The following is a 27,184-nucleotide window of genomic DNA, read 5'->3' on the forward strand; positions in this document are numbered from 1 at the left end:
CTGACCCCGAGACACAGGAGTCATCATATCTAAGAATGGATTCCAGCAGCACAAAACTGACAGGGGTCTCATACTGGGGTTCCTTGCAAAGGGAAGCTGGGAGGGGGTAAGGAGACAGTTGTGAACTAAATCCCTCTGAGGAGAGCGTGGGTGGAACCACATATATGTAAAGATTTAAACAAACAGAATGCATCACTATGGAAACATTCAGCTTTTTCAAAGGCATGGTTAAGAACATAAAGCAATCAAGACTTCAGATTCAACACTACAAGTGTTTATGACCAGAAAAGGCAAAGTGGGTCTTAGATATTCTGCAGCCAAGTGAAAGCTGCCAGAACTCAAGGAAGAACTATTCCCAGCAGGGCAGGGACCCACGTGTCAGGGCTTCCTCTGAAGCTGCCCAGCTGGAGCGCTCTGCTCACTGCAGTGCCCACTGAACTCTTCTGGGGTTGCCATGACACAATTCAGGAGGCAGTGCCACTTACTGACCAGGTCCCGACAGACCTGCCACTCGCGAGGGCAGGTCATACCAGCCATGGAGGCAGCAGGGAGGGAGCGTCACAGGAAAACGGCAGGTTTATGGGCTGTGACCCAAACTTATTAGGAATCAGCGATGCCATGTGAGTTAGTGGTTAGCTGTAGACTGAGGATACAAGCTGATGTTGTGTCAGACTGCTCCGACCCATGCTTTGAGGCAAGGTGCCTGTTGTCAACATGTTGTTAGTGTGCAGAGCTTACCCTGCTTCTCGGGCTGTCTGCTGGTCGGAGTCGTGGTGTTGGTAAGCATCGTGAGCAAGCCTGACGCTGAGTCTGGGCATCAGGGTCCCCAAATGTACTCACAGGTAAGAGTGAGGGGAGGAAGGGACCACCTGTCTACCTCTGAAAGTTGGCTTGGATATGGTCAGGAAACATGGTCTCAGTCACTTGCCAGGAAGGTTAGATGAGAATTTGTCTAATTTGTCATAAATTGGACTGTGTCCCCCCAAAATGAGCTTCCCCCACCCAGTAAACTGGACAGTTCTAGTCCAGTTGGCAGCAGAGTTTCTGACTAGGAGATGCTCATGTTGATTAAGGAGAGATGAGGTGCAGATACCTGCACTGGTTCACAGGAAAGCCAGGGGACAAACAGAGTGGCCTGGCAGTCAGCCTGGCCAGCAGGGCACTAGGGTGAGCTTGGGTTGCCCGCTCTGCATGAGCAAGCCCTGAGGCTCATGGGCCTGGGGGTGCCCACTATTCTGCCTAAATCCTGCATGGCAGAGGGAAAAGCACAGTCTAGGCATTAGCCGGTGCTGTATGTGCTGGTTCTGCCGTTCACAGGTCCTAGGAAATGACTTCGCCTCCTGGAGGCTCAGCTGCCTCGTCCCTACAGTGGGAACAGCATTTTGTTTTGGCAGGGCTTCCGGGAGGATTAGGAATTATGTATGAAAAGCTCCTAGGACGGTTCTTAAATTGTTCTGGCAGGTTATTAAAGCTCAAAAAACGGGCAACTAAAAAGCTAGACCTGTTTTTCTTCATGCGACAGCCGTTATATTTGCTCCCGCTGCTTTACAAGTAATGTTGGCAAAAATAGCTTCGCCCTTAACTCCTAGTTAAGATCTACCACCAGTAAAACACAGCAACAGGTTGGTGCAGTCACTGAGCATGGGCCTCCTTTGCTGGGGTCTGGAATTCCTGTCCGGTCCTAACCCTGTACTTTTATTCTATGGCAAGTACCTACTTGACATTTCAGAAGAGACATTATCTTAGTGGTAGAAAGAATGGCAGTTCCGGCATTTGACAGCAAGAAACAAAACCTAAGACTGCTGCTCTCAGGTGAAGAAACCCAGGTGGTGGTCCAGACTGTCTGCTGAAGAATAGGAGTTAGTTTCCCTGACAGACATGGCAGTGATGAGGGAAGAGGTGAAATCGGAGCTGATGCGAGGGGAGAGCATGACCCCGGGTCAGGAGGGATGTGGTTAAGACCTGGAGTCATCTGCCAGCCCTGTCACTTGTGGGAACAGAAGAGGAATTTCCCCAGGTCATGCAGCCAGCTCATAGCCAAAGCTGGCTGCACCACCCTGGCCAGGTTGTGTTTGTTTGAATTGGAGGAAAGCTAGGGATTGAGTAGGTTTCATTTTATAGTTATGGTGATTTGTACCTCCCTCACAGGAAGGCTCAGTCAGTACGATGTTCAGATTTCATAAAGCATTTAGCATTTCTTAGAGAAAGGAACAACACACAGGCAACAACATTTAAGAGACTCTGGTTCAAGAAGCTACAGAGCTTGTCAGAGAACAGCGCCTGGCCAGGCATGGCATTCATCTGCCTTCTGGGGAAAAGCCTGCCCAGCCTTTGGCATTTTATTGTGATCATGGAGATCATCAATCTTACAGCACAGAATGGAAACAAGATCAAAAGCAAGAAGGCTCGGTAAATTTTCCCCACAGGGAGCTAAGGGAAACTCCAACTCTCTCGCCCTACTTTCATCCATTTAAATCTGTTCTCTTTCTCTCCAGTTTTCCCTGCCTTGGTTTGGAATTGGCATGCGGCTCCTAAGTCAAGGGGTCAGGAAGACACGTGCTTTTATGATGCAACAAGGGGCAGTCGCTCTGTCTGCTTTGGGAAGCCTGGTGACATCAGAGACTAAGGCTTTCATCTCGGGAACATGTGTAGAAGAAAACACTGAGTCAGAAGAAAGCCTTAGTCATAGGGCTACTGAAATCTAAAGTGAACAGGACTCTTAGGTAACTGAGTCTGTTCCCTGTAGGACTGCTCCCGCTCCTATCTGGCTAGGGTTTAAATGACTCAAGTCATTCTCCAGGGGGAAATAATCTATGTAGAACAGCTGCCACTAGCAGGGCATTTGCTGCTCTTCAGCCGAAATGTCTCATGACATCACTCAATTCTTCCTCCCTCTGAGGGGACAGTTTTCTCTTGTATTTCAAGTAGTCCAGGTGGCTACTTGGAGATGCACTGGAGAATACCACCTCTGCTCTTTATTCAGAGGCCTGTAACCTGTCTGAGCATATCCTGGGAAGATGGACAGGCAAGGAGACTCAGTTAAATAAAGTGCTCCCAGAATATGCAGCTTTGCATTACAATAGCACACAAGCCAAGATGTTCAGGAGTCAAGGCAGACTTCAACAAAGCTCTGTTTGGGTTTTAGCAGCTGTCTGCCTACGCAAGGCTCCAGAGTCACTGACTCATGTTTGTATCTCCACTTTGCTGAAGGCACAAGGAACAAACATGTGTGGATTTACCCCGGAGGCAAGGTACATTCATATTTCTTCAAATGAAGCGGGAGAGGGCAGAAAAATAACTGCTTATGGACAAAATCATCTGTGAACACAGCCACAGCAGTTTTTAACTTGCCTAAAGAAAATATGTGATTTCAAAACATGATTAGGAATTACTGTTCCCACAGTAAACATATTACAAACATGAACTGTAGGCTGTCGTTTAATAGGACTCCAAGCTGGGAAGCAAATCCCATCCACATCTTCCAAACAGCCACACCATGAGAGCAGCTGGACCAGTCTCCGGAAGTTTCTTCATGGTGGAAGGTTTGCTCAGTCTCAGCACAGCTTCCCTCTCCAAGACCTCACATCACCAGTGCGCCCCTCAAGGGTCAGGATAAACTGTCCGAAAGGTCAAGTTTATTCTTGGTTCTCTAGAATGGTACTCCTTGGGCACTCGATGCTAAATGGAAATATGAATAACTCTGACATACACACACTTACACTTTTATTCCAAAGCAATTTAAAACTTATTTATGAGGACATAGACATGTTTCAATTTTATCTCCCGTCAATAAGCAGCAATAGCTCTTTTAAGTCTTGTGGAGAAAGGTCTCCTTCTCTGAAACAAATCTCTACCACCACCCTCACTGTGATATGTCAGCACCCTCACAGGGAGACAGTTTCATTTTTTCTAAGTGTTGCTCTTCCTCTCAGCCTCCTGCCATTTTTCCAAAGCTCAAAAGAAAACAGATAAATGGCTGAGATCACAGACAGGCATGAGATTCCCCTCTCATGCTAAGTGTTCTTAATTTGCACACCTTAAAAATGGCCTGGCCTAAGCTATGGAGCTGTGCAGCCCCATATGCTAGCCACTGGCTGCCTGAAGCTCTAAATTAATTAAAAATTCAGTTCTTCAGCACACTAGCCATATCTCAAGAGATCAACAGTCATGTGTATAGTGGCTACCACATTGGGCTACACAGATACAGAGTATTTCCATCCTCACAGGAATTTCTAGTGGACACCGCTGCTGTAGAGGGCCATTTTGACTGTCAGTACAATCAAAACCCCTTGGAAATGATGTCAGTTTATTGCCTCTTGCTCATTATAAAAGCCACTTGCTTTTCACCAAGTCTAATACAGAAATTAATAACCGCAAGCCAGTCAGGAAACAGCCTCTACATGACAGCAAATCCATGTTACTTGCATGTTCTCACCTGCCAGTCTGCTTGGGTGGCTCCTTCCATGAGTAACAAGGTTCCGTGAGCCAAGGGTAACTTCACTCTGTCCACATATGTGTAGTCCCCATTCTCTTCCTAGAAAACAGCATTCATTGCACTGATTTTTTTTGCTTGTGTGATCAAGATGCTGCAACAGAACATGACACTGGTCGAAGAGATGCCCGCCTCCACTCAGCCAGACTGGCTCTGTCACTTGGTGCTGACTGGCCTTAGGCAGGTTACTTCACCTCTCTGTTCCTGAATTTACTCACTTGTAAAATGAGGATGACGAGAGTACCTGCCACACAGGGCTGCTGTGAGCCTCAACTTACATATGTGAGAATTACTTGCAGACTGGTACGTATTAGGTACAGCATAACAGCTATTAGTATTAGTATTATCAGCATTCAAAATGCAGAAAAGCACATTCTGGCCTATGAAGGAATTCAAAGTCATGTATACAATAATTCTTTACATCTGCCTTATTCTGTGCCCTGTGTTTTGACATAGTGTTAGGAGAATAGGCTTTCAAACAAGACATGGTGTGATGAGTTTTGACCCCCTTCTCATAATTTATGCTAATTCACTAATTGGTACCTATGTTAAAACTAGTCACAACTCTTCCGATAGCTATTTTGGTATTTTGGAGATATATTCTTGTTTCTTTCCAGAACAGTCAACAATAAGATTTTCTCAAAGAAGGGAGCTCTGCTGTGACCAGAACAGTGTTGCTAAACTGAGACTGGCTGTGTAAGCCTTTGAGAATGGATTGCAACTCCGGAGCACCTAGGATACAAATGCCTGTATTTACATTGCCCCTTTCTTCCAGAGCTCAAAGTCAATTCACGTCCAACACCATAATGAAGCCTCCCAGGGTGGGCTGCAATATGGCCAACAGGTGGTGTCACTCCTCCTCCACCGCTGTCACAGGGGCACATTAAACAACTTCCTTGCTCAGAGCAACAAAGAGCATGTCAAGAACTGAGACAGGGACAGACCCAAGTTTCCTGACTTCTTCACCTCCATTCCGGGCAGATTCGTCCATTCATCTGCTTCACTTCCAACGCATGAGATTACATTTGGGTTACTACAGGATTAATTTCACTGCAATGCTGTGTTTATGTTTATTATCGTAGGGGTGCTTCTGAGAATGTAACTGTTTACAATGATTTCTCCCAGGAAAATCAAAATCAAAACAAAATGAACTTCCATAAACAGTCTAGGTTCCCGCCCCCAGCCCTTGGCAGTGACTTTGTCAAGCACTGTCATAACTTTATAAGCAGAAGATATACACAATGTTTGAAATAACTTTTGGTCTCAGTGACTGATTTTGTGTCTGCCACCTTTTGCCTTCCAGTAATAAGTAAGCACCAAAACATTTACCTCTGACCCCTCAGCCAACCAGTGGGAAGGTGACCCTGTCCTCAGGTAGCCCAGCTCCATCTCAGAAAAGCAAAAGGTTGCTCTCTGAAAAAAGTATTCCAGACAGAGGAGATGTATGTTCTACTGAAGAAAAGATAACAGAAGGGAGTGCATCGTTCATGAAATCAGAGGGTTCAAGGCTCCTTGATTTAGGCTGTAAAGTCAGTTACCAGATCAAGGTTCAACACAGCTAGAAACAGAACTGTTGCTGCCCTCTATATACTCCAGAAGTACAACGGGGCCTTAATCTATAAACCAAGCACAGACACTAAGACAGGAGAGTGCAGTGGACAGGAAAGACACTTAACACAACAGGAAGAGAATCCTGAGATGAAGATCTCTTAGAACATTAAAACATTATTGGGATAACACTGTACCTCAACTACACTTCAATTTAAAAAAAGAAAAAAAATACACTACGGAGGAAAAGCATGTTCTAGGAAGAAGGAATTGTATATGCAACAGCCCAGAGGCCAAGAAACCAAGCCCCATCCTGTGTACACAGGTCTGTGAGACCAGGGAGCACGTGTAAGGAGTAATTTGGAGAAGTTAGAAAAGTTAAGAGCCAGCATTTTCTCATCCAGTGTTGCTCTGCCAAAGCCACTGTAATAAAATGCAAATTTGATCTCAGAATTCCTCTCCCTTGCTTAAAATACTTTAATGACATCCCAAAGGTTTCAGGATGAAGTTCAAATCCATTAGCTTGGCACCCAAGGCTCCTGATGACTTGCATGCTCCTTCTCTTTAGTTTCAGCTCCTACATCTCTCTCACGGGCACGCTGTGCTCCAAATGAATGGAACTACTTACAGTTTTCCAAACATGAAAAAAAAAAAACATTATTGGGGAGGAGGGAGCGCTAAGGCCAGTGGAAGAGAAGAGGGGAGCACTGTAACTCTACCTGGAAACATGAAGCAGGAGTAGACCCAGCAAGTGAAAGAGAATTCCAAATGCAAGAGGGAAACATCAGCATGGACGGAAAGTGATGGTCAACAGAGCCACATTTCCCTCACTATTGCTAAGATCTGAGGTTTTCAAATGAGAGAAAGCCTCAGGTTGGTTTGAAACACATTACATCCAGTATAACCATTAGTTGTACCAAAGGGCAAAAGAGGGTGAGCCTTCACTTGGCAGGGGGCTACTCTCATCAGTCCCTGAAGGAGACAGTGATACCAGGACACTTACAGCGAGAGGTGATGTCACTACTTTGCTGCTTGTTATTCGTTCCTTCCAACACCCTTGGCTTAGGAAGTACATTCCCAATTCACAGAAGGAGACAGAAGGGAGGGCAGGGGATTCTATCAAGGCAACACAGAGCTCACGAATACTTCCTTCCCGAGACCAGAGCAGCAACAGACCAAAGAGCCACGCTTTAACTTAACCAAGATACACAGAGACTTTTTCCACTGAGGAAGCAGGTAAAAGGCCAGAGGAGCTCATGAGGCTCAGCATAAGGGCTCAGTTGATAAATGGATAAGCGACAGTGGAAGCACAGTTCAGACTGTTTAGAGGAATGCACTCACGGACATTAAGCATGGTTAAGTTACCCAAACACTGCTCTGTAACCCTTTTGATTTACTCAGGTCTTTCTTCAAAACAAAACAAAACACACCCATTAAAAAGCCATGGCTTAGGATAAAATTTTCCATTCCTGATCCCAGATAAAAGAAACTTTTAGGGTCACAGTCGGTCTACAGGGTGGGTTTTGCTGTTGATATTCTTGGTTTTCCACACACTTGAAACCTCACAAGTAGATGGAAAAAGCAAAAAAAATTTTTTTTATATTAATGTTAACATTCTCACTCCCTCCTCAACCAGAGCCAATTCATCTGAATGCATAATTATAATTTCCAGTGAATACTGGGGTTTTCCAAAGTTCCATAACTTTCACCAAGATCTCAGCCTATTCAGTTTCTTTTAGAAAAATGTTATTTAGGGACTTCCTTGGTGGTCCAGTGGTTAAGACTCCGCACTCCCAATGCAAGGGGCTAGGGTTCAATCCCTGGTCAGGGAACTAGATGCGACATGCCGCAACTAGGAGCCCACACGCCGCAAATAAAAATCCCGCGTGCCACAACTAAGACCCGGCACAGCCAAATAAATAATTTTTTTAAAAATGCTATTTAGGAAAAAAAAAAGCCTGGGTGTATATTGTTATATCATTACAAACCACCCAACAGATAAGAAATCTAAACATTTTTCTTTTCACTGGAAAGGAAACGTCACACTGCATGAGATCTATGTAGATTTTTCATGTAATTGCGCCTTTCTTGTCCTAAAAAAGGTGTCTTAGAAATTATAGCGTTGGCCAAAAAGTTCCTTTGGTTTTTAAGTAAAAATAAAAGACACTTTTCATTTTCACCAAGAACTTTATTGAACAACGTATTCAACCTTTTGTTCCACTACCTTCTGCCATTTTCCAGGCAACTTCATAATTCCATCTTCCCAAAACTTTTAATCTTTTTGGGCAAAGAACTGTTGCAGGTGCCTTTTACAGTCTTCCAGGGAATTGAAATTTTTTCCATTAAGAGAATTTTGTAAAGACCGAAATAAATGGAAATCTGAAGGTGCAATGTCTGATGAATACAGCAGATGAATCAGAACTTCCTAGCCAAGCTGTAACAGTTTTCGCCTGGTCATCAAAGAAACATGTGGTCTTGCACTATCTTGATGGAAGATTATGCGTTCTCTGTTGACTAATTCTGGACACTTTTCGTCAAGTGCTGCTTTCAGTTGGTCTAACTGGGAGCAGTATTTGTTGGAATTAATCACTTGGTTTTCTGGGGAGCTCATAATAGAGGACTCCCTTCCAATCCCACCATATACACAACATCACCTTTGGACCAGCCTTTGGTGTGGTTGGCAGGGGTTCATTTTGCTCACCCCACGATCTCTTCTGTTCCACATTATTGTACAGTATCCACTTTTCACTGCCCATCACAATTTATTTTAAAAATGGAACATTTCCATATGTTTAAGTAGAGAATTGCACGCGGAAATACGGTCAGGGTTTTTTTCGCTTAACTTATGTGGAACCCAAACATCGAAGCGATGTACATAACCAAGCTGGTGCAAATGATTTTCAATGCTTGATTTGGATATTTTGAGTATGTCGGCTATCTCCCACATGGTATAATGTTGATTGTTCTCAATTAACATCTCGATTTGATCGCTATTAACTTCAACTGGTCTACCCAACTGTGGAGCATCGTCCAGCAAGAAATCTCCAGCATGAAACTTCGAAAACCACTTTTGACACGTTCGATCAGTCACAGCACCTTCTCCATACACTGCATGAATATTTTTTTGTGTTTCAGTTGTGTTTTTATCTTTCTTAAAATAATAAAGCATAATATGCTGAAAATGTTGCTTTCCCCCATCATTAATATTAAAATGGCTACACAAAAATTCACCAATTTTGATTTATTTTTAATGCACACTGACATGACAGCTGTCACAATACAATCTAACAAAATTGTTTCAAATGAGGTTAAAGACAACTAAGCGCTACTAGAGCCATCTTATGGAAAAAAACGAACGAACCTTTTGGCCAAGCCAATACGAACATCAGTGCTTGAAAATCATCATTGGCATAGTTTTTTTTCCTACTATAAAAGTAACATAAGTTCACTAGAGTAACTGACACACTTGTAATTACCTGTTCAATGTCTGCCTTCTTGATCTCTGATAATAAACTCCATGAGGGGAGGGCTATGCTGTCTTTCCCTTTTGAAATACACTCAATGCCTAACACACATATCAATAAATATGTCCTGAATGACTGAGGAAAAGCACCAAGAAAATATAGAAATCACCTTTAATCCCGTCATCCAGAATTCATACAACACATACACAGGGAATATTCTACACATACAATCGTGCACTCATTTTTAACATTGTATTGTGAGCATTTTCTACATCTTAGATGTACTGTATTTTAAAAATATGGCTGTATAATATTCCTTTGTATGAACACATCCTTCCTCCTTTAAACTCACAAATTATTTTTTGACCACCTACGTATGTTAGGCACTACGCTAGTGCTAAGGACATAGCAGTTAGGTACACATGGTTGGAAACAGAGATTTTAATATACCGGTAACACTCTAAAAAAAAAAAAAAGAAAGGAAAGAAAAACCTACTGCAAGTAGATCTTGGACTAAACATCTCTGAATATATTTCTAGGATATATTCTTTAAAGTGGAATAACTGGATCTAAGGGTATGAACTTGAAGGCACTTTGATTTATACATCAAACTGCTTTAAGAAGGCTGTGGCAATTTATAATTCCAGCAAGAAAATGTGACAGCATCTGCCTTCTGAGCGCATCACCGGTACTGGAACATTATCAACTGGCAAAAAAAATTAGGGAAAAATGGCAATTCATTCTTCAAACCTAGAGTTCTTTAATTACTAACCAAGTCCACCGTTTTTTCACATGGCTATTTGCTGTTTGCATTGCTTCTACTGTAAACTCTGTTCGTGTCTTTTGTCCGTCGTTCTATGGGGTGTTAATGTTTTTCTTATTGATCTGTAACCATGTACAGTAAGATATTTTCCCTTTGTTATACTTTCTATAAATATTTTTCTCATTTGCTATTTGCGTTTTAACTGCATTTATGATATTTAACACAGAATAGCTCAAAAATTTTTACAGTCAACTCTACTGATCTTTCTTTGGCTCTCCTTCATGGTTTTTTCCCGTCTTCAAGAAACTTAAATATACAACTGCAATTCCTTTCAGTTAAAAAAAAAGTATACTTTTTAGATTTAACTCTTTAATCCACCGAGAGTTGGCTCCCCACTTTCCTGCCCCAAGTGTCTTTTCATAACAATTTCCAGGTACTTAAACCAAGGCATCCTGCTAGGCTTTCTGGACATGATCAACCATGGTGTACGCTGCTCAAGTACCAGGCATGTTAGGGACCATTTGCACCCAGTACTGCTAATTCTCACCACAAGCCTGTAAGGGACATGATACTCTCCTTTGTATTATAAGCAAAGGAAGCTGGAGGCAAAAGGCTAAGGCAAAAGGCTGGCTAGAGGCATGTAGGCAAGTATTTGAACTTAGATCTGCCTGGCTCTAAAGCCTGTATTTTCTCCACCGTGCTGTGCTCTCCAAAGTTCTCTCTCTTTCTTCTGACATCCTGTAACTATTTCCTATCTGAATTATATGGCACCCCGACTACACTGTAAGGGTCACAAACATCAGCAAGCAGCATGAACAAGGGGCATGGGCCAGGCACAACCCAGTGGGGAGCGGGGACCAGGAGAAGTGGAGAGCACAGGGCCGCACACAGGTGGGAGCCGCTCTGCAGCTCCCTCACTGTTCCCCTGGAGTTGCCCGACCTTCCGGGTTTTCCAGGGAAACTGATAACGGGATTTTTATATGAAATCTCCTGAGTTATAAATTTTGGCAACTAACTCAGTTTCTTTAAAAACCCTGGGAAGTATATAAACAAAACAAGTCTGAGGACCAGTTTCCGCTTAAGAGCTACCCAACTGAGCCGCTGGTGGACCCCTCACATGACTCCTTCTTTTATGCCCATGTCTTATCATCGTATGTAAGCTCCCAAGCAAGGCCACACGTTATCTGCCAGGCTTCTTTGATGCCCCTTTGCCATTCCACATGGTAGTGCCTGAAACAAAGCTCAGGACAGATATGCTGCTTCAAGTATCATATTCTTAATCTCAGTGATCCCAACGCAATCAGAAAAGGCCATGGACGCAAAATATGCTTCCAAATTAATGATCTTAGTCAACAGTGAGACATTTGGTTTTCCAAGTCATCTCTGATCTCCTAGGTGAGCTACTTACTAGAAATTTTTCCATCTTCTTACTAAGAAGATGCTTATAAAAACAAAACACGAGCAGAAAGGTCAAACAAAACAAAGTAGAAGCCCTCTACCTGTTTCTCATTTCCCAAACTCACAAGAAGCACCCGACATACACTAACTATTATTAGTTTCTTCATTGGAGGCATCAGGAAAGGCTTCGAGGCTACAGTGGTCCCTTGAAGCCTGGAGAAGACTTAAGTTAATGAGAAGGTGGAGAGCATGCCTAAGGAGCAAAGAGATAGTTCAGCAGAATAGTGCAATCACACAGGGAACAGTGAGACACCAAAGTCGGTGGGGCATAGATTATGTAAAGATTTGACAGTCTGGCTGAGGAGTTTACATTTACGATTTGTTCCAGTAGGAGCAAATAAAGACTTTTGAGTTGGAAAACAAAGTGATGAAAGCAGTGAGCTCAATCTTGGCTCTCTGTGCCTCTTTCTCTCTTCTTTTGCCCTGAATTGATAATGGTGCAATTCCATAGCTTTACATATCATCTAGATTATTAGTTTCAATTCAGTTCAACAAATAGTTGTCTGTGCAATGTGGAGCAAGCGACAGAACACGGTGCCTCAGCCACCTCACCTGTACCATGGGGATAACAGCACTATCAACCTGACAAGATTACTGGAGGCTGCATGTAAAGCACTTAGAACAAAGCCAGGCACAGAGTCGGTACTATACACTTGTTATTGCTCACCATCCCTTTACTGTTGTTATTGCTGTTGTTATCCTGACAATTTCCAAATGACACCTCTAGCACAGACCTGTCATGTGAAGCCCAGACTTCATAGACAATGTCCTACTTTACATTTGGAAGTCTCAAGTATCTCGAACATACCATGTAGAAGAAGGAACTCTGGATTCCCTCTACAGACCCTCCCTAAATAAGAGCAAAATAAAAAGCAAAACCCCCTGCTCCTTCTCCCTCTGAGTAAACAGCACCTCCATCCACCAACTGCTCAAGCCAGAAACCTGGTTCACCCTCCAGAACATACCTCAAATTCATTCACTTTGTTCTTCCCCACTGCCACCACCTGAGTCCAAATCAGCAGTCTCCCACTAAAAATACGGAAACAGGGCTTCCCAAATAAGATCTGCTAAAGGCGCAGTGGTTGAGGGTCCGCCTGCCGATGCAGGGGACGCGGGTTCGTGCCCCGGTCCGGGAGGATCCCGCGTGCCGTGGAGCGGCTGGGCCGTGAGCCGTGGCCGCTGGGCCTGTGCGTCCGGGGCCTGTGCTCTGCGGCGGGAGGGGCCGCAGCAGTGAGAGGCCCACGTACCACAAAAACACAAAGAACAAAATAAAAATATAAAAATACAGAAACAACCTTTTTATTTTATTTTATTTTTAAATAAAATACACACACACACACACACACACACACACACACACACACACTGCTAAAGGCTGGGACGTAATGATAAACAAGACAGAAGTCAACCTTGCCTATACAGCATTTACAATCTACTGCTAGCTCATACTTTCCTAAAAAGTAATGTAGACAAAGATAACAGAATCGAAGACAACCTTGAATATCCATATTTAAGGGGTGTAAAGGGAAAAAAACCTCAAAGGAGTCAGAGAAGTAGCAATGAGAAAAGTGTGAGAATAGCTAAGATAATACAATATTTCAGAAGCCAATTAAGAGAAAGAAAAGGCAGCTAAGAGATGGCTAAGTTTCAGGCAGAGAGGTGCTGGACACTGGTGACCAACGTTACAAAGAAGAGGAGAATGATGATTGAGAAAAGGCCAGAGTATTCGCTCTTTAGGACAGTGGTATAGTATATTAGCACTGTGGTGGGATGGAGCTAGAGAGCAGGTGTTCCAAAAGTAAGTTAAGTTGTAGGAAAGGGAAACTGCAGATAGAGACAACTTATCCCAGAATCCGTGCTTCAAAATCAAGAAAAAACCAAGATGTTAGAGTGCCTGCAGAATCAAGCAAAGGGTTTTCTCAAGATGGTAAGAGATAGAATAGGAATTTCCCTAGCTCTCCAGCCCAAGAATCAGATACATGGTAGAGCTGCTTGACAAGGATGGTCAAGGCTTTTTTGCAGACTGAAATGATATTTGAAAACTAAATGCCAGCATGTGCTACAGCCACTTAGCCTGCTGGAGCCAAGTGTCCCTTTACTTACCCTACCTCCCAACTTATGGCCATGCCAAAATGTTCCCCTCTCCTCTTTTTTAATCATTTCTTTCCAGCTTGTTTTCCCAATCAAATTGTGGTGTTGCTCTGCCCTTGAGAACCTGGCTGGCTTCTAGACAGCTTCATCGATCATCAAAGCTTGCAGCTATATTTGGACAGAAAAGTTGTTCCTACAGCACTGATGTAAGAACACAGCTGGACTTTTTGTTCATAGTGGTAATGTATCTTTTAAATCTGACATAAACAAAACATATTAGTTACGGAAATTATGGAGACAGAATAAAGCTAGGACCTCACAAAGTCATCTCTACAGTTAGTCTGCTGACTCAAACCACGCTTGCAAAGATGGCATCCTCGATATCAATCTGGAAAACATTACTTTAGAAAAAGAAGCAGCTGTTTCTGAAATAAGATCTGCTAAAGGAAGAGGCTAACTGGAAAAGCAAAGATTTGAAATGACCGAGGTTATCTGTTCAAAAACAGCTTTGAACTCGCTTGCCACACACAAATCTTTGGGTTTTTATCAAACTCTTTTCCTGACTTTTGACATGGATTTGGCATGGAAGGTTCTAGCGAGGTGAGTGAGACTACTAAGTACGAGGGACTGGCACGTGCAATCAATCATCCTATACCGGGCGAACCCAGTGATTGTAAAAGGCAAATGCAGTTTACAGTGAAACACCTGCTGACAGTGTTTGTTGTTCAGATTTGTTGTTGATATAGTATCAGTGGTGGGGTGTGGGTCAGAAGTTACTGAATTTAAGCAAAAACAAGCTTGGCTTTACACTGACTGTTACGGTCATTCTAGCCACACTGAATGTGCCTTAATGTAATGAAGATGCCATTCTTGGTGATATAATGTTTCCAAGCAATGCAACTTACAGGAACTGCTATTTTGAAAGAGCTTCCACTCAACACTGTAGCACCAGAAATAAACACTCTCCTTCCTCAAAGAGCGTACAGAACAAATTCCACGAAGCCTGACATTCAGCTGACCCCAGTCACCAGCAAAAGTGCAGGGTTCTCCAGTCATCCATTAAATCAGAACATTCATTCCCAAACCATTCCGGGACATAACCTGATCAGACATAATCTCCCACACCCACCCCTGCGCCCTTCCACTGTGTCCGCTGGAATTCTCATTCAATGATGAGCAAACACCCCCCTAGATCCGCAACCTCATGTGCTCTGAAGGTTCCCTCTACTTCCTTGTCCTAATCAAGAACTAGGTCTCTCCAGAAGATTTCAAATTCCCTGAAACTCTCTCTCCTGTGGAAGCTGATCACGTCTCTCATATCTACAGAGTCAGGGGATACTCCTTATTAACACTTTCAGACCATTATTCCCATGCCTCTCTTAAAAATACCTGCTCCTCTGAGCTCCTGTCGTTAAAGCTGTCCACCTCCCTTCTTCTCTGCCTTGGTCCCAGGAAGTATAACAACCTCCTAATTGGTCTCCTGGCTTCCACTCTTGCTCCTATCTAGCCCGAGCTCCACGCAGTAGCAACTGACCTTGTAAAATTTCAATCGGAACATGTCACTCTTCTGCTTAAAACATTTCAATAGCTTCTTGATGTACTTAAAATAAAATCCGCTCCTTCCTGAGGCTCAGGAGTCTCAGCGTGATCTGGCCCTGCCCCACTCCTCCTATCTCATCACTTGCTACTCTGCTCGCTTGCTCACTCTGCTCCACTGTGGGGCCTTCTCCTCCTTCCTCAAACTCACTAAGCTCTTTTCTGCCTCAGCTAAGCAGTCATCCACCATGAAAATGTGGCTTATGAAAGATGGAAAAATTACCAGAAGGCTTAGGAACAGTTTTTTAGAGTATGGCAAAGTGGAGGGAAAAAAACTCTACCATTGAGACAACGTTTAGAAAAAAGTTTGCAAGCAGAACCCATACCTAATTGGGGCACACAGAAACCTGACGAATCACTTTGGAAAAGGTTGTTCTCCCAAGACGAAAAGTACTATCAGTGGCAATACGAAACTGGGAGGCTCTCTGCAAAAATTAATTATTCCCAGTGGCAGTCAGGACATGGATTCTAGCCTGAGACAAGGCCCCAAGGAAGCAAATGATGATTCCAACTCCCAAAAGGTCTTGTGTCGGTAGAGAATTCAGGTCCTACCAGGACTATTTATCTTTATCTGCTTAAACATGCACAAATTAATTTCCCACTCACTCACTTATGCTCTCCAAACCACTGCATGACCCTACAGATAGGAGCTCAAAAACTCAGCCACCATTCCTGACCCACAGGCCACTTTACCCTCTCAGAGTCTCCTTTGTACTCCCTCAGTGAATGCCATTCACAGTCCAAGGCAAACTTGGAGGTTGGCTTTTTCTTTTTCGATTTCCACATATGAAAAGTCACCGTAGCATCCACCATTTATAACAGCTTAAAAATTCACTGATTACTGCAACGACTTTCATAGTGCCTTTCACGGGAAAACTTCTCTGTTACTCCCATAAAGTAGCTACCAGTTATCATCCCCATTTACAAAAAAGGAGTAAGTATAAATGAGGCGGATAAGTGCTTTTTACAAACGTCAGTAAATAGGAAACAAAACCTGATTTTCTAAATTTCATTAAGGAATGTATTAAAAAGATGATGGTTATCAACAATTTCTTTCAAGTAGGTCTTGTAATTTCTCAGAACAGATGCTGTAATCAGAAGATGGACTAATGAGAAGTGTGGATGCCCGGAAGAGCCGCAGCGGGGGTTCTGGCTGAGCACCACTCCATGAAATACTACACAGTCCAGTTCATCCAATTTTCAAATGTAAGCTAGTCAGTTTATATTATTTTGGATTCCAATATCCTCACTTCTTCCACAGTCCTGGAAAAATATTGGTATTTATGATCAAACTGACCTTTTCATACTCCACTCTTCCCAGTAGTGTGTAAAAAACCAATTAGCAAGGGAGGTACTAGGAACCCAAACGCACTGGGAACTCTCAGAACCCCTACCGTTACAAGTAGTTTTACAACCATCTCTTTTGGTGATATGAACAGAGTTCACATCCTTCAGAAAGTGCTAGAGAGAGGAACGGTTAGAGAAACGTCCAACTGGCCTCAACTCAATCACCTCGAGATGGATAGAAGCCCCTCACGTTTTCAGGATTCAGCTGAAGGACAGAGCTTACGAACGGGTAATTTTCTAGAAAACAAGGCTTTTGGCATCCAAACCTTCAGTGCATCACAAACTTCCTATTATCTAATACCCACACCCCCCAACTCAGCCATCACTGTTTCTATGGTAACCGACAGAGAAATAGCAGCCTGCCAAATGGCTTTTGTAGTTCCTTTTCCAGCTTGTTTTTCAGTATAGAATTAAAACTATACTGGGAAAAGGACCAGACTACTCTTTACAACAGGGACACGATGCAGTTTGAAAAGTACAACTGGGTTTGGGACACGAGCGTAGAAAAGCTTTAACGAGCCCAGCTTGGGAGAATAAAAAAAAGTTCTTGGGGCTTCCCTGGTGGCACAGTGGTTAAGAACTCACCTGCCAATGCAGGGGACATGGGTTCGAGCCCTGGTCCAGGAAGAACCCACATGCCATGGAGCAACTAAGCCCGTGCGCCACAACTACTGAGCCTGCGCTCTAGAGCCCGTGAGCCACAACTACTGAGGCCCGCATGCCTACAGCCTGTGCTCCGCAACAAGAGAAGCCACCACAGTGAGAAGCCCGCGCACCGCAACGAGGAGTATCCCCCGCTCGCTGCAACTAGAGGAAGCCTCTGCGCAGCAACGAAGACCCAATGCAGCCAATAAATAAATAAATTTACAAAAAAAAAAAAAGGTTCTTAGTTTCTAAAAAATGTCTACTGAGGTATATTTGGAAAGCTTTATTTTTGTCTTAAGACAGTGTATCCTGACATTGGCCTGAAGATGGATATGATGCTATTCATTCAGGTTGAACTGAATTAACAAAAGAAGGGATGGGGTGAATGCAAGAGCAAGTCTACTATGCCCCCAAGTACCTTATTATCATTAAAGGAAGTGGTAATTGACTCTAAAATCAAAATGAATGAGCAGGAGTTGACAAACTTGGACCAGAGGACAGTGAAACGAGGATCAGCATCTTGGAGTGGAGTGAATGTTAATCCTAGGGGTGACGCATGCATGAAGCTGCCTGAGCCATCTGCATGAACCAGAGGGGCACTGATGCTTAGGAAACAAAGATCTCCTTACCATCTCAGCACAGCGAGAAATTGTTAGGAATGCAGTGTGTGGAACTGGGGCAGCTTTCAGAAGATCAGCAGCTATAGAGAACTACTACTTAAGGTGCCAGACTGCAAAACAAACAGCTGCTGCAGGGGTGGAGGAGTTTGAATGTTAAAAAAAAAAAAAAAAAAAAAAAAAAGGCTAATTCTGTTTGAAAGTGGCCCCAAACAGATGCTTTTCTGTCTCAAAACTGCATACTTGAATGAGGTACAGGCAATCTCACGATTCCTCTATGTCAGCTTTAGGTGAGAAACTTTGACTCAAGTCAAGCAGGTATTACCTTCTTCTCCTCTGATAGTTTAAAACGAACTGGATTTTGAAAGAGATGCCCTCCCACAACCTCTAGCACACTCCAAATGTCTTGATGACAGACATGAAAATTACAATCTATAGCAGCATAGCGAGACAGGTTCCTAGGAGCTACAGAAAGTCAAGACTCCTACAAATTCCACACAGAAGACTAATTTATACTTTCTATTTTATGCTTTTACTTTGAGTTGTACAATATGAATCATGAGCCATGTTCTCAAAGCTATCACCACAGTTGAGAAAGAAAAGTAGACTGATTTGCAATAAACTTTTCCTTTCAATCCTTCAGAAAAGGGATCATTATCCTGTGATAAAGATGATGTACTCTAAGATACATTTCCAAGGATGTCAACTCAAAGAAAGGCTTCTGCACTTTAAGTTTAGCTAGATTTGTGGAGCCCATGATTTTTAAAATCTGTTAAAGAAACTTGAAGAAATCCTTCCAAAAGTTCAAACCTGGGTTTTGATTATCCAAGAATGGACTTTATGGGTTCTGGAGGAAAAAAGTAATTTTAAAACTATATTCATTAATGCATGATTATAATTTCCCCATCTTAAACAAAAGCCAGATTTGAAGGAATACACAACTGCATCAAATTCAATCATAGTTAAGACTATGCTGGAAGCCAAAACTTATTAGAGTCAGTAACCTGACATACTGACACATTTATATTTCTTCCCAAATCTGTTTCTTCAGTCAACTTTGTTTCAGACAAATTTTCTTACTTATCAGATCTGTATTTTCATCAAATCAGCTACCATAGTTACAGTGCAGATTCCCCTGCTACTAGTGGACAATTAAAGGGACTTAACCACATTTTCAGTGTTTCACGGCCTGTGCTTTCACTCATGTTCACCAAAATAGACTCTAAGAAGCCTTGAGAAGACAATGTTTCAGTAAGTATGGTCACAGAGATTTTGTTCCAAATGGTTGCCTTCAGAAACAATGCTAAGTGGTAGTTACATTTTCCATCCACACACGAACCTATAACATAACTGAATTATATTACCAAGAAATAGCTCTTGATCACCATGAATACGTTTTTATATGAGAAAATGAAGACCTTCAGCTGCCTAGAGGGGAAAAAGAATAGTGGTATTCTGGGCACCGGAACACTGTTAACGCTTAATAGTTGGAAACTGCTGGTACAGCAAAATTAATTATCCAGAAAGCATGCTTTGGGAATTTTTAAGCTTAAAATCTATAAACAGGCCAAAAATGTTTTTAAAAAGGGATGATGGTGGTGGTGGTGAATGTACGTGTACAGAGAAGCAGTAACTGAATACTTAAATACTTGGCAACAAAGAAAATAACAGCAAAGACTTGGAGACTCGGATTACACCAAAGATTATATTGGACACACTACAGCTTGTTTTCCAATCAGAAAGCTGGACGGATAACTCCGGGAGGGGGGCAGAGCACTAGCACGGGACAGATCAGGAGCTCCAGCAGGGGAAAGATGACTTCACCTTACTTATCCATTGCTATAGCCCCAGCTCCCAGGACCATGCCTGGCAAAACGTTTGCGTTCTGTATGCCTGGCTTGAGAAGAGGGTCTGAACTTTAAAATGAGACACGTGGTGTTTCTCCACTATTCATACAACAGGAGACTTACTAAGGGCAGGATGAATTCTTCACATGTGTGAACCTGGGATTTAACTGAGTGGAAGCCTACATACGAAAGCATAACCATACCTTGCTTCTCAGGTGGTACTCCCTGGTACATGAGAAGGCTGCCTGCCAGTGAAACCGTGAAGGTATTCAAAGTGCTCAGGGAGCAAGTTCCCTCAGTAAGTCACTGGCAACTGACAATCCCTCACTAACACAGACTAAAGTTTCTGTGCAAACAAAAGCAAAGAAAACCCAGTCAACAGAAAATATACCAATGAAGGGTGCTTAATGGCATAAATGCAAAACAACACAATATGCTTCAGAATTCCATGCTTGGAAACCCAGATACGTGTCAGAAAAACAGCCCAAAGAAGTATATCTGATGCAGAACAGACACAAGCACTGACTGCCTGATAATTATGTGGTCTGGATTAGGTCATACTCAAAACACAGCCTTGTAGGCCTTCCACACTGACTGGGTCTGGTTTAATGTTATAAACAAAATGACTGGGAACCTTGGTTAGAAAAAAACCACAAATCCTGGAAATAAGATAATTTGGTAGAGATTTGCTCTTTTCTTAGAGTTTCTACTATCCTTCTATCTACCTTAGTCCTAAAGTTCTATACTTTTTGATTTAAAAACACTAACAGCCCTCGTATCCCTCAAATGTCTTGTAATATAGGTAAGAGCTGGGCTGGACAACTGAAGTTATTCTACAGTTTAGCCACTGCTTGTCTGATAATCTGGCTTGAATTTCCTCTCTGAAAGAGTTACAGAGCCATCTGGATTTCAGGAACAGGCTAAGAAGGCAATGAGGATGCATGTGATGCTCTCTCACAAAAGAGAGGCAACACTGCCATGAAGAACACTTACTTAAAATTTCAGGGGTATCTTCCTTGAGACTCCCTTCCTTTGCCTCCTTGCCCCCACTAACTTGAACCTTGCCTTTATAAGCCCTCCTTCCTAGCATTTATCATAATTCCAATTACTTGAGTAATTAGTAGTATCTGTATACCCCCGTTTCCATGTGGACAGGGACCATGTCTGTCCTTTCCACCAATGCAAATAAGCCTCTAGCATGTGGCACGCGGCAGGCAGTTTCTGTTGCATAAGTAAATGAACGAATGGCTTCTCTGGAAGTCAAAAGTTAACCATGGGGTAAGCAATCAGTTGAAAATGTTTCATCAACAAAACACATACTCCAATCCCCTAAATCCGAAAATAGGAGCCTTTTAGAGCTCAGTTTTTTTCACAGAATATTAGATGGCAGGAGGAACATAAAATAAATAGACTACTCACTGGTGGGGGCTTCTTCCTCATCTCAAACATGCGTGTGGCACCAAAACTGAGTGAAGCAATGATGGGGCACCTCCCCAACGAAGGTTCGTCATCACTATGCCAGTCCACGCTGTCCTTCTCATTTCGGTAAAGATTGCAAAGCAAGGAGTTGAAGGTGTGGCCAGTGTTCTCTTCAATTTGGTTCTTCAGCATGAGCAGCACAGGATGCCACTGCAATCAACAGGCCAAGAAAAGGGGCAGAGACAGTTCACTAAGACACGAGGTGGCAGCCACGTGGAAAAATAGGAAGGGCAAAATCAGTCATGTTATAAACAGGGGCATGAAATAAGCAAACCAGCGGAAACGTAATAAACATAAGGCTAGAAGAGTAGTTTAATTCTCTCCTGTTATTTCTATTTTGAAGCAAGCTGACCTCTACACTTTTATTAAGGTACTAAATTTGGTATAGAATGTCATGAAGACCAGGCCTATCCACCCATCTCATCCTTTCCATGTTAAATATATGACACTCGCAGAGAAGCAACTGTCAATACACTCAGGGCAGTCACCTCAGTAAGTCACTGAGGTATCGTGTGGAGCAGTAAGCCTGGTTTGTCACCACAGCTGACGGGCCACCAAGAGTTAGCAGATGCAGACTGAGGCCTGAGGAGTGAAACAACTCTCCTGCTGGGTGGCCCTCTGTTCCATTCCTATTTTATCAGGAATGGCAGAACTGCTCTTTAAAAAAGGTATTTAATATTTCCAGAGTGGCAAACTTCCTAAAAACAGAACCTAGAGGGGAAAAACATTCTACAGAATGGAATCATAGCATGGCTGTGCTCTACAGAAGATTTAAACAGAGACCACAGCCCTGCCTGCTGAGCACCGAGTTCACCCCTGTTTGTATGCGGAGCTCAGCATCTTGCCACACATACTTTAGGAAGCTATGACCTCTAAGCTTGGGTTGTAGTTGGGGGCTACAATGAGCACAGCTCTGGTTGTGGTTCTTGTTAGAACTCTATGTCCTGCCTCCAGGAAACCTCAAGTGCTTTACAGAGCTTCCTGGAGAACAGGAGTTCTCACACCACTAGCAAAGATTATTGAGGTGGGAATTCCCTGGAGGCCCAGTGGTTAGGACTCCGTGCTTTCACTGCTGAGGGCCCAGGTTCAATCCCGCAAGCCATGAGGCACGGCCAAAAAAATAATAATTACTGACGGCCCCAAAGAACTTCTGTATGTATGGGGTACAGCTACAACAGTTACCATATTAAAAATTAAGACTAAAAAAAATTTTAATTTTTGGTTAATTCATTTAAAAAATAACCTCATTACATGTTAACGTATTATTTTATGAAAATTAACTATTTTCCAATACAAAAAATTGGTGAGAAGAGTGGCACTGTTTTGCAAATCTCTTTAATGTCTGACTTAATAGTTGATTCTAATATCTGCTTCTGCATTTAATCTGTTACAATATGTTGTTTCTGTTGAAGCATACGAAGAAAACTGCCTTCACACAGGTATGTAGTTAGAAAAAGGAAGAATCTTTTATAGCCTTTTCAAATAATTGTAAATATTCTTTGACATTACACCAAAACTCAACTGAACTGATTTCTTAAAGGTTAGATGCAATGGGGAATCTGAAACTATATCAACAAACGTTTCATATTGTTACATCTAAGTCCACTGGTCTAGAGTGCACTTTGAATGGATGTTTTAATCTTGCATGATTCTGTAACATCAAGCATTGGTCATTTGGAAAATATTGGCTGAGTTATGCAGACCCTTTTAATACTGACATATTTCGTTATACAATAACAAAAAAACATCTCCAATATCAAAAAATCAAAAAACCACTGATCTCTTCAGAAAAAGCTAAGTAAAGGGAAGAGGTCAGGCTCAAGGTGGTGGATATGAGTTTTTCCAGAATTCCTAATATTTCCTTGAAACTTCAAGTTTTATCATTAGTGACAAATCTTGTCCATTATTTTCCTGGAAGTGACACTTCATTCATTTTTGAGAAAATGTGTGCTGAATACTCAAGTCTGAATAACTAGTTTGTGTGCCAGCTGCTCTTCCAAGTAAAATGGTCCATGACAAAAGTAGCTCATTCAGCTTACAGCTTAAACAATCACACAAGTGTTTTTCCTCGACAACCATCATACTTGGTTTGTAGGAATGCCTTATGCATAATTTCCATTTCATCAAACAATTAAAAAAGATCAAGACTTAATAAAACTAATAGTGCTTACTCCTTCATCAAGGGACATCCTTAAAGGAAATCAGCATTTTTTCTTGTTTTTGTTTTTACTGGAAGTGCAGGTAGTAAAGAAAACAATGATTACCAGTACAGTTTGGTAGCAGTGTCTTGATTCATGCTAAGGCACCGGCAATTTTATTCACCATTACTTTTGTATCACTAGTGCAAATTCAACACAGTGAAAAATGTCACCTAGTCTTAGCATTACCATAAAAATATCTTTGACCTTGTGGATTCCCAGAAAGAATTTCGGGGACTTCCTCCAGGGATCTACAGACTCTACTTTAAGAACTACCACTTTAAAGAAGCCCTTCAAGGACTTCCCTGGTGGCACAGTGGTTAAGAATCCGCCTGCCAATGCAGGGGACATGGGTTCCATCCTTGGTCCGGGAGGATTCCACATGCTGTGGAGCAACTAAGCCCATGTGCCACAACTACCGAGCCTGCACTCTAGAGCCTGTGAGCCACAACTACTGAGCCTGCACTCTAGAGCCCGTGAGCCACAACTACTGAGCCTGCGTTCTACAGCCCGTGAGCCACAACTACTGAGCCTGCGCTCTAGAGCCCGTGAGCCACAACTACTGAGCCTGTGCTCTAGAGCCCGTGTGCCACAACTACTGAAGCCCGCATGCCTAGAGCCCATGCTCCGCAACAAGAGAAGTCACTGCAACGAGAAGCCCGCGCACCGCAACGAAGAGCAGCCCCCGCTCGCCGCAACTAGAGAAAGCCTGAACGCGGCAACGAAGACCCAATGCAGCCAAAAATATAAATAAATAAATTTTAAAAATAAATTTAAAAAATGAAAATAAGGAACCCCTTCAAAGTCCACGTTCTATGTTTGAAAGCAAAGACATGGATGTTCAGCAAAGGAAAGCATAATGTCCTTATAAGGTATATCCCGTGACTATTGTCAGGTAACACTTCCAGGGAGTATATGTGGAAATCACTCAGCTTCCCTGTCACATGGAAATCATGGTAAAAGCTGGCATTCCAGGTGGGAGGGAGGGAGACACAAGAGGGAAGAGATATGGGAACATGTGTATATGTATAACTGATTCACTTTGTTATAAAGCAGAAACTAACACACCATTGTAAAGCAATTATACTCCAATAAAGATGTAAAAAAAAAAAAAGCTGGCATTCCTTGTTATGGATATTAGCATTATATTCTAAGCAGAGGATTTTATTTATTTATTTTATTGAAGTAACACTGGTTTATAACATTATATAAGTTTAATGTGTACAACATTATATGAGTTGGCCAAAAAGTTCGTCCGGGTTCTTCCAAAATTTCTGTTTCTATATACCATACTGCGTGCTCAACACCAAAAATTTAGTTTCCATCCATCTCCATACAGCTGATCTCCTTCATCCATTTTGCCCTCCATTCTGCCCCTTCCCCTCTGGTAACCACCACTCTGTTCTTTGTATCTACGTTTGGTTTGTTCATTTATTTTATTAGTTTTTTATATTCCACATATGAATGAAATCATACGGTATTTGTCCTTCTCCACCTGACTTATTTAACATAATACCCACAAGGTCCATCCATGGTCTCACAAATGGTAAGAGTTCATCGTTTTTTAAATGGCTGAGTAGTATATATATACCATATCTTCTTTATTCATTCATCTGTTGATGGGCACTTAGGTTGTTTCCATATCTTGGCTATTGTGAATAATGCTGTGATGAACACAGGGGTGTACATATTAGTGTTTTCATATTCTTTGTATACATAACCAGAAGTAGGATAGCTGGATCATATGGTAGCTCTACTGTTAATTTTTTGAGGAATCTTCATACTGTTTTCCATAGTGGCTGCACAATTCCCATCAACAGTGTAAGAGGGTTCCCTTTTCTCCATAGCCTTACCAGCACTTGTTATTTCTTGCCTTTTTGATAACAGCCATTCTAGCAGGTATGAGGTGATATCTCATTGTGGTTTTGATTTGCATTCCCCTAATAATTAGTGATGCTGAGCATCTTTTCATGTTGTCCATTTGTATGTCTTCTTTGGAAAAATGTCTCTTCAGCTCCTCTGAGAAGAGGATTTTAAAAAATAAACAGTAATAATAACAGACAAAACTTAGAACAAGAAAACAAATGTTATTAAACTAACACAGGTTAGTTCAAGAGAATAAGTTTCAAAGTAAAATTCCATAATAATGTTAGCAAGCTGTATTTCCTATTTATTTTATGACTTAAGCTTATCTTCATGGCGATAAAGATCAGATGCTAGAATTATACACTTAACAAGAAACACAAGAATGTAAAGGAGGAGGATGAGAGCTTTTCGGCAATGTGACTGAGAAACTAATTAGCACTTCCTTGCCTTGCTTAGGGACTGAGCACTGTGATAACACCAAGTCTGCATTATGTTTCTAAGTGGATATATATTTTTTCTTGGTTATTTTTGGTGGTGAAGGAGAAAAGGAGAAAAAAAGGAAATAATGAACTAGAGGATTAACTTAGACTCTCCAACCAATACTCTATATACAGATCCCTCAGAAGTGAACGTCTATATTAAAATTCAGAGTCATCTCACTGTTCAGTGAATACATTCTATCCTTAAAAGACATTTGAGGAAATGAGTATGAGAAAATATGAATCACAAATGTAAAAGGACCTATTCAGTGGATTTCAAACAGTGTTTTGTAGAGACGTAGGTACCACAGAGATGTCTCTGGGATCACAGCAGGAGAAAGAAGAGGTCAAGCTGGTAGGACTGCCAGTCAGTCGAGATACTCTTTTATTTTCATACATTGGGTTCATACAAGATTTAGTTTGAAAAAAGACTAAAAGGAGTTTAATTACCTATGGTTGAATCTCTTCCTGTGCTATAGGATACTAAACTTGAGATAATAACAACTTTAAACTAGTACCCCCAACACATATATACACATTAGGGAATCCCCCCTTAAAAAAAATCTGAGGCATCACTTTTGACTTTGTTCCAGATGGTATACAAACTAAATTAGCAATAAATGCAAAGTTATGAGCCAGCCAAATTCAAATTAAAAAACTCTAATTTGACAACCTTAATATCCAACAAAAGAGGCTTGCTTGAATAAATTATGCTACACATAGATTATGGAATACTATGTACCTATTAATACAATGTTGTAGAAGAATATTTAATGATACTAAAATATGTTAATGATACAGTAAAATGAAATGTAGTATATAAATAATTGATTTTATAGAAAAATCCTCTACATATATTTGCCTAAAAAAAAAGAAAAAAAAGACTGGAACCAAAATATCAGGTGGAACTATTATCCAAAATTTTAATATTCTTCATATTTATCTGTAGCTTCTAGATTTTCAATAACAGACACATATTACTTCCATTATAAGAAAAGGATTATCATTTTAAAAATACTTTTGAAGAGTTGTCAAAATGTCTCCAAGCATAAGTGGACACTCAACTCAGCAGATCTTTGTGCCTCATGTTTATTCTAAAGCAGTAGTTCTCAACCAAGGTCAATTCTGACCCCTGGCAGATGTCTGGCAATGTCTAGAGCCATTTTTGGCTGTCACGACTGAGTGAGGGGTGCTTACGGCAGCTCGTGGGCAGAAGTCATGGATATTGCTAGACATCCTACAATGCACAGGATAACCCTAAAAACAAAGAATTATCCAGCTTGAAATGTCAGTA

The 27,184-nt window shown here is 41.8% G+C and overlaps 1 protein-coding gene across 4 annotated transcripts in view; it reads right to left on the reverse strand.

Moving 5' to 3' along the window:
* ALKBH3 (alkB homolog 3, alpha-ketoglutarate dependent dioxygenase) overlaps positions 1-27,184 on the reverse strand; it is a 45,491-nt gene continuing 18,307 nt past the window's right edge. For 2 of the 4 annotated variants that reach the window (XM_079930684.1, XM_079930683.1), the window contains exons 8-10: positions 21,288-21,497; positions 4,436-4,534; positions 1-3,678 (exon numbers count right to left, since the gene is read on the reverse strand). In XM_079930684.1, coding sequence (XP_079786810.1) covers positions 3,601-3,678; positions 4,436-4,534; positions 21,288-21,497 — 387 coding nt within the window. In that variant the 3' untranslated portion in view covers positions 1-3,600. Of the gene's footprint in view, positions 3,679-4,435; positions 4,535-5,821; positions 5,906-17,899; positions 20,215-21,287; positions 21,498-27,184 lie in introns of those variants that run through there. The other 2 variants (XM_079930686.1, XM_079930685.1) reach the window with 2 other exon arrangements.

This window comes from Stenella coeruleoalba, assembly GCF_951394435.1.
Source record: "Stenella coeruleoalba genome assembly, chromosome: 8".
Classification (NCBI taxonomy): domain Eukaryota; kingdom Metazoa; phylum Chordata; class Mammalia; order Artiodactyla; family Delphinidae; genus Stenella; species Stenella coeruleoalba.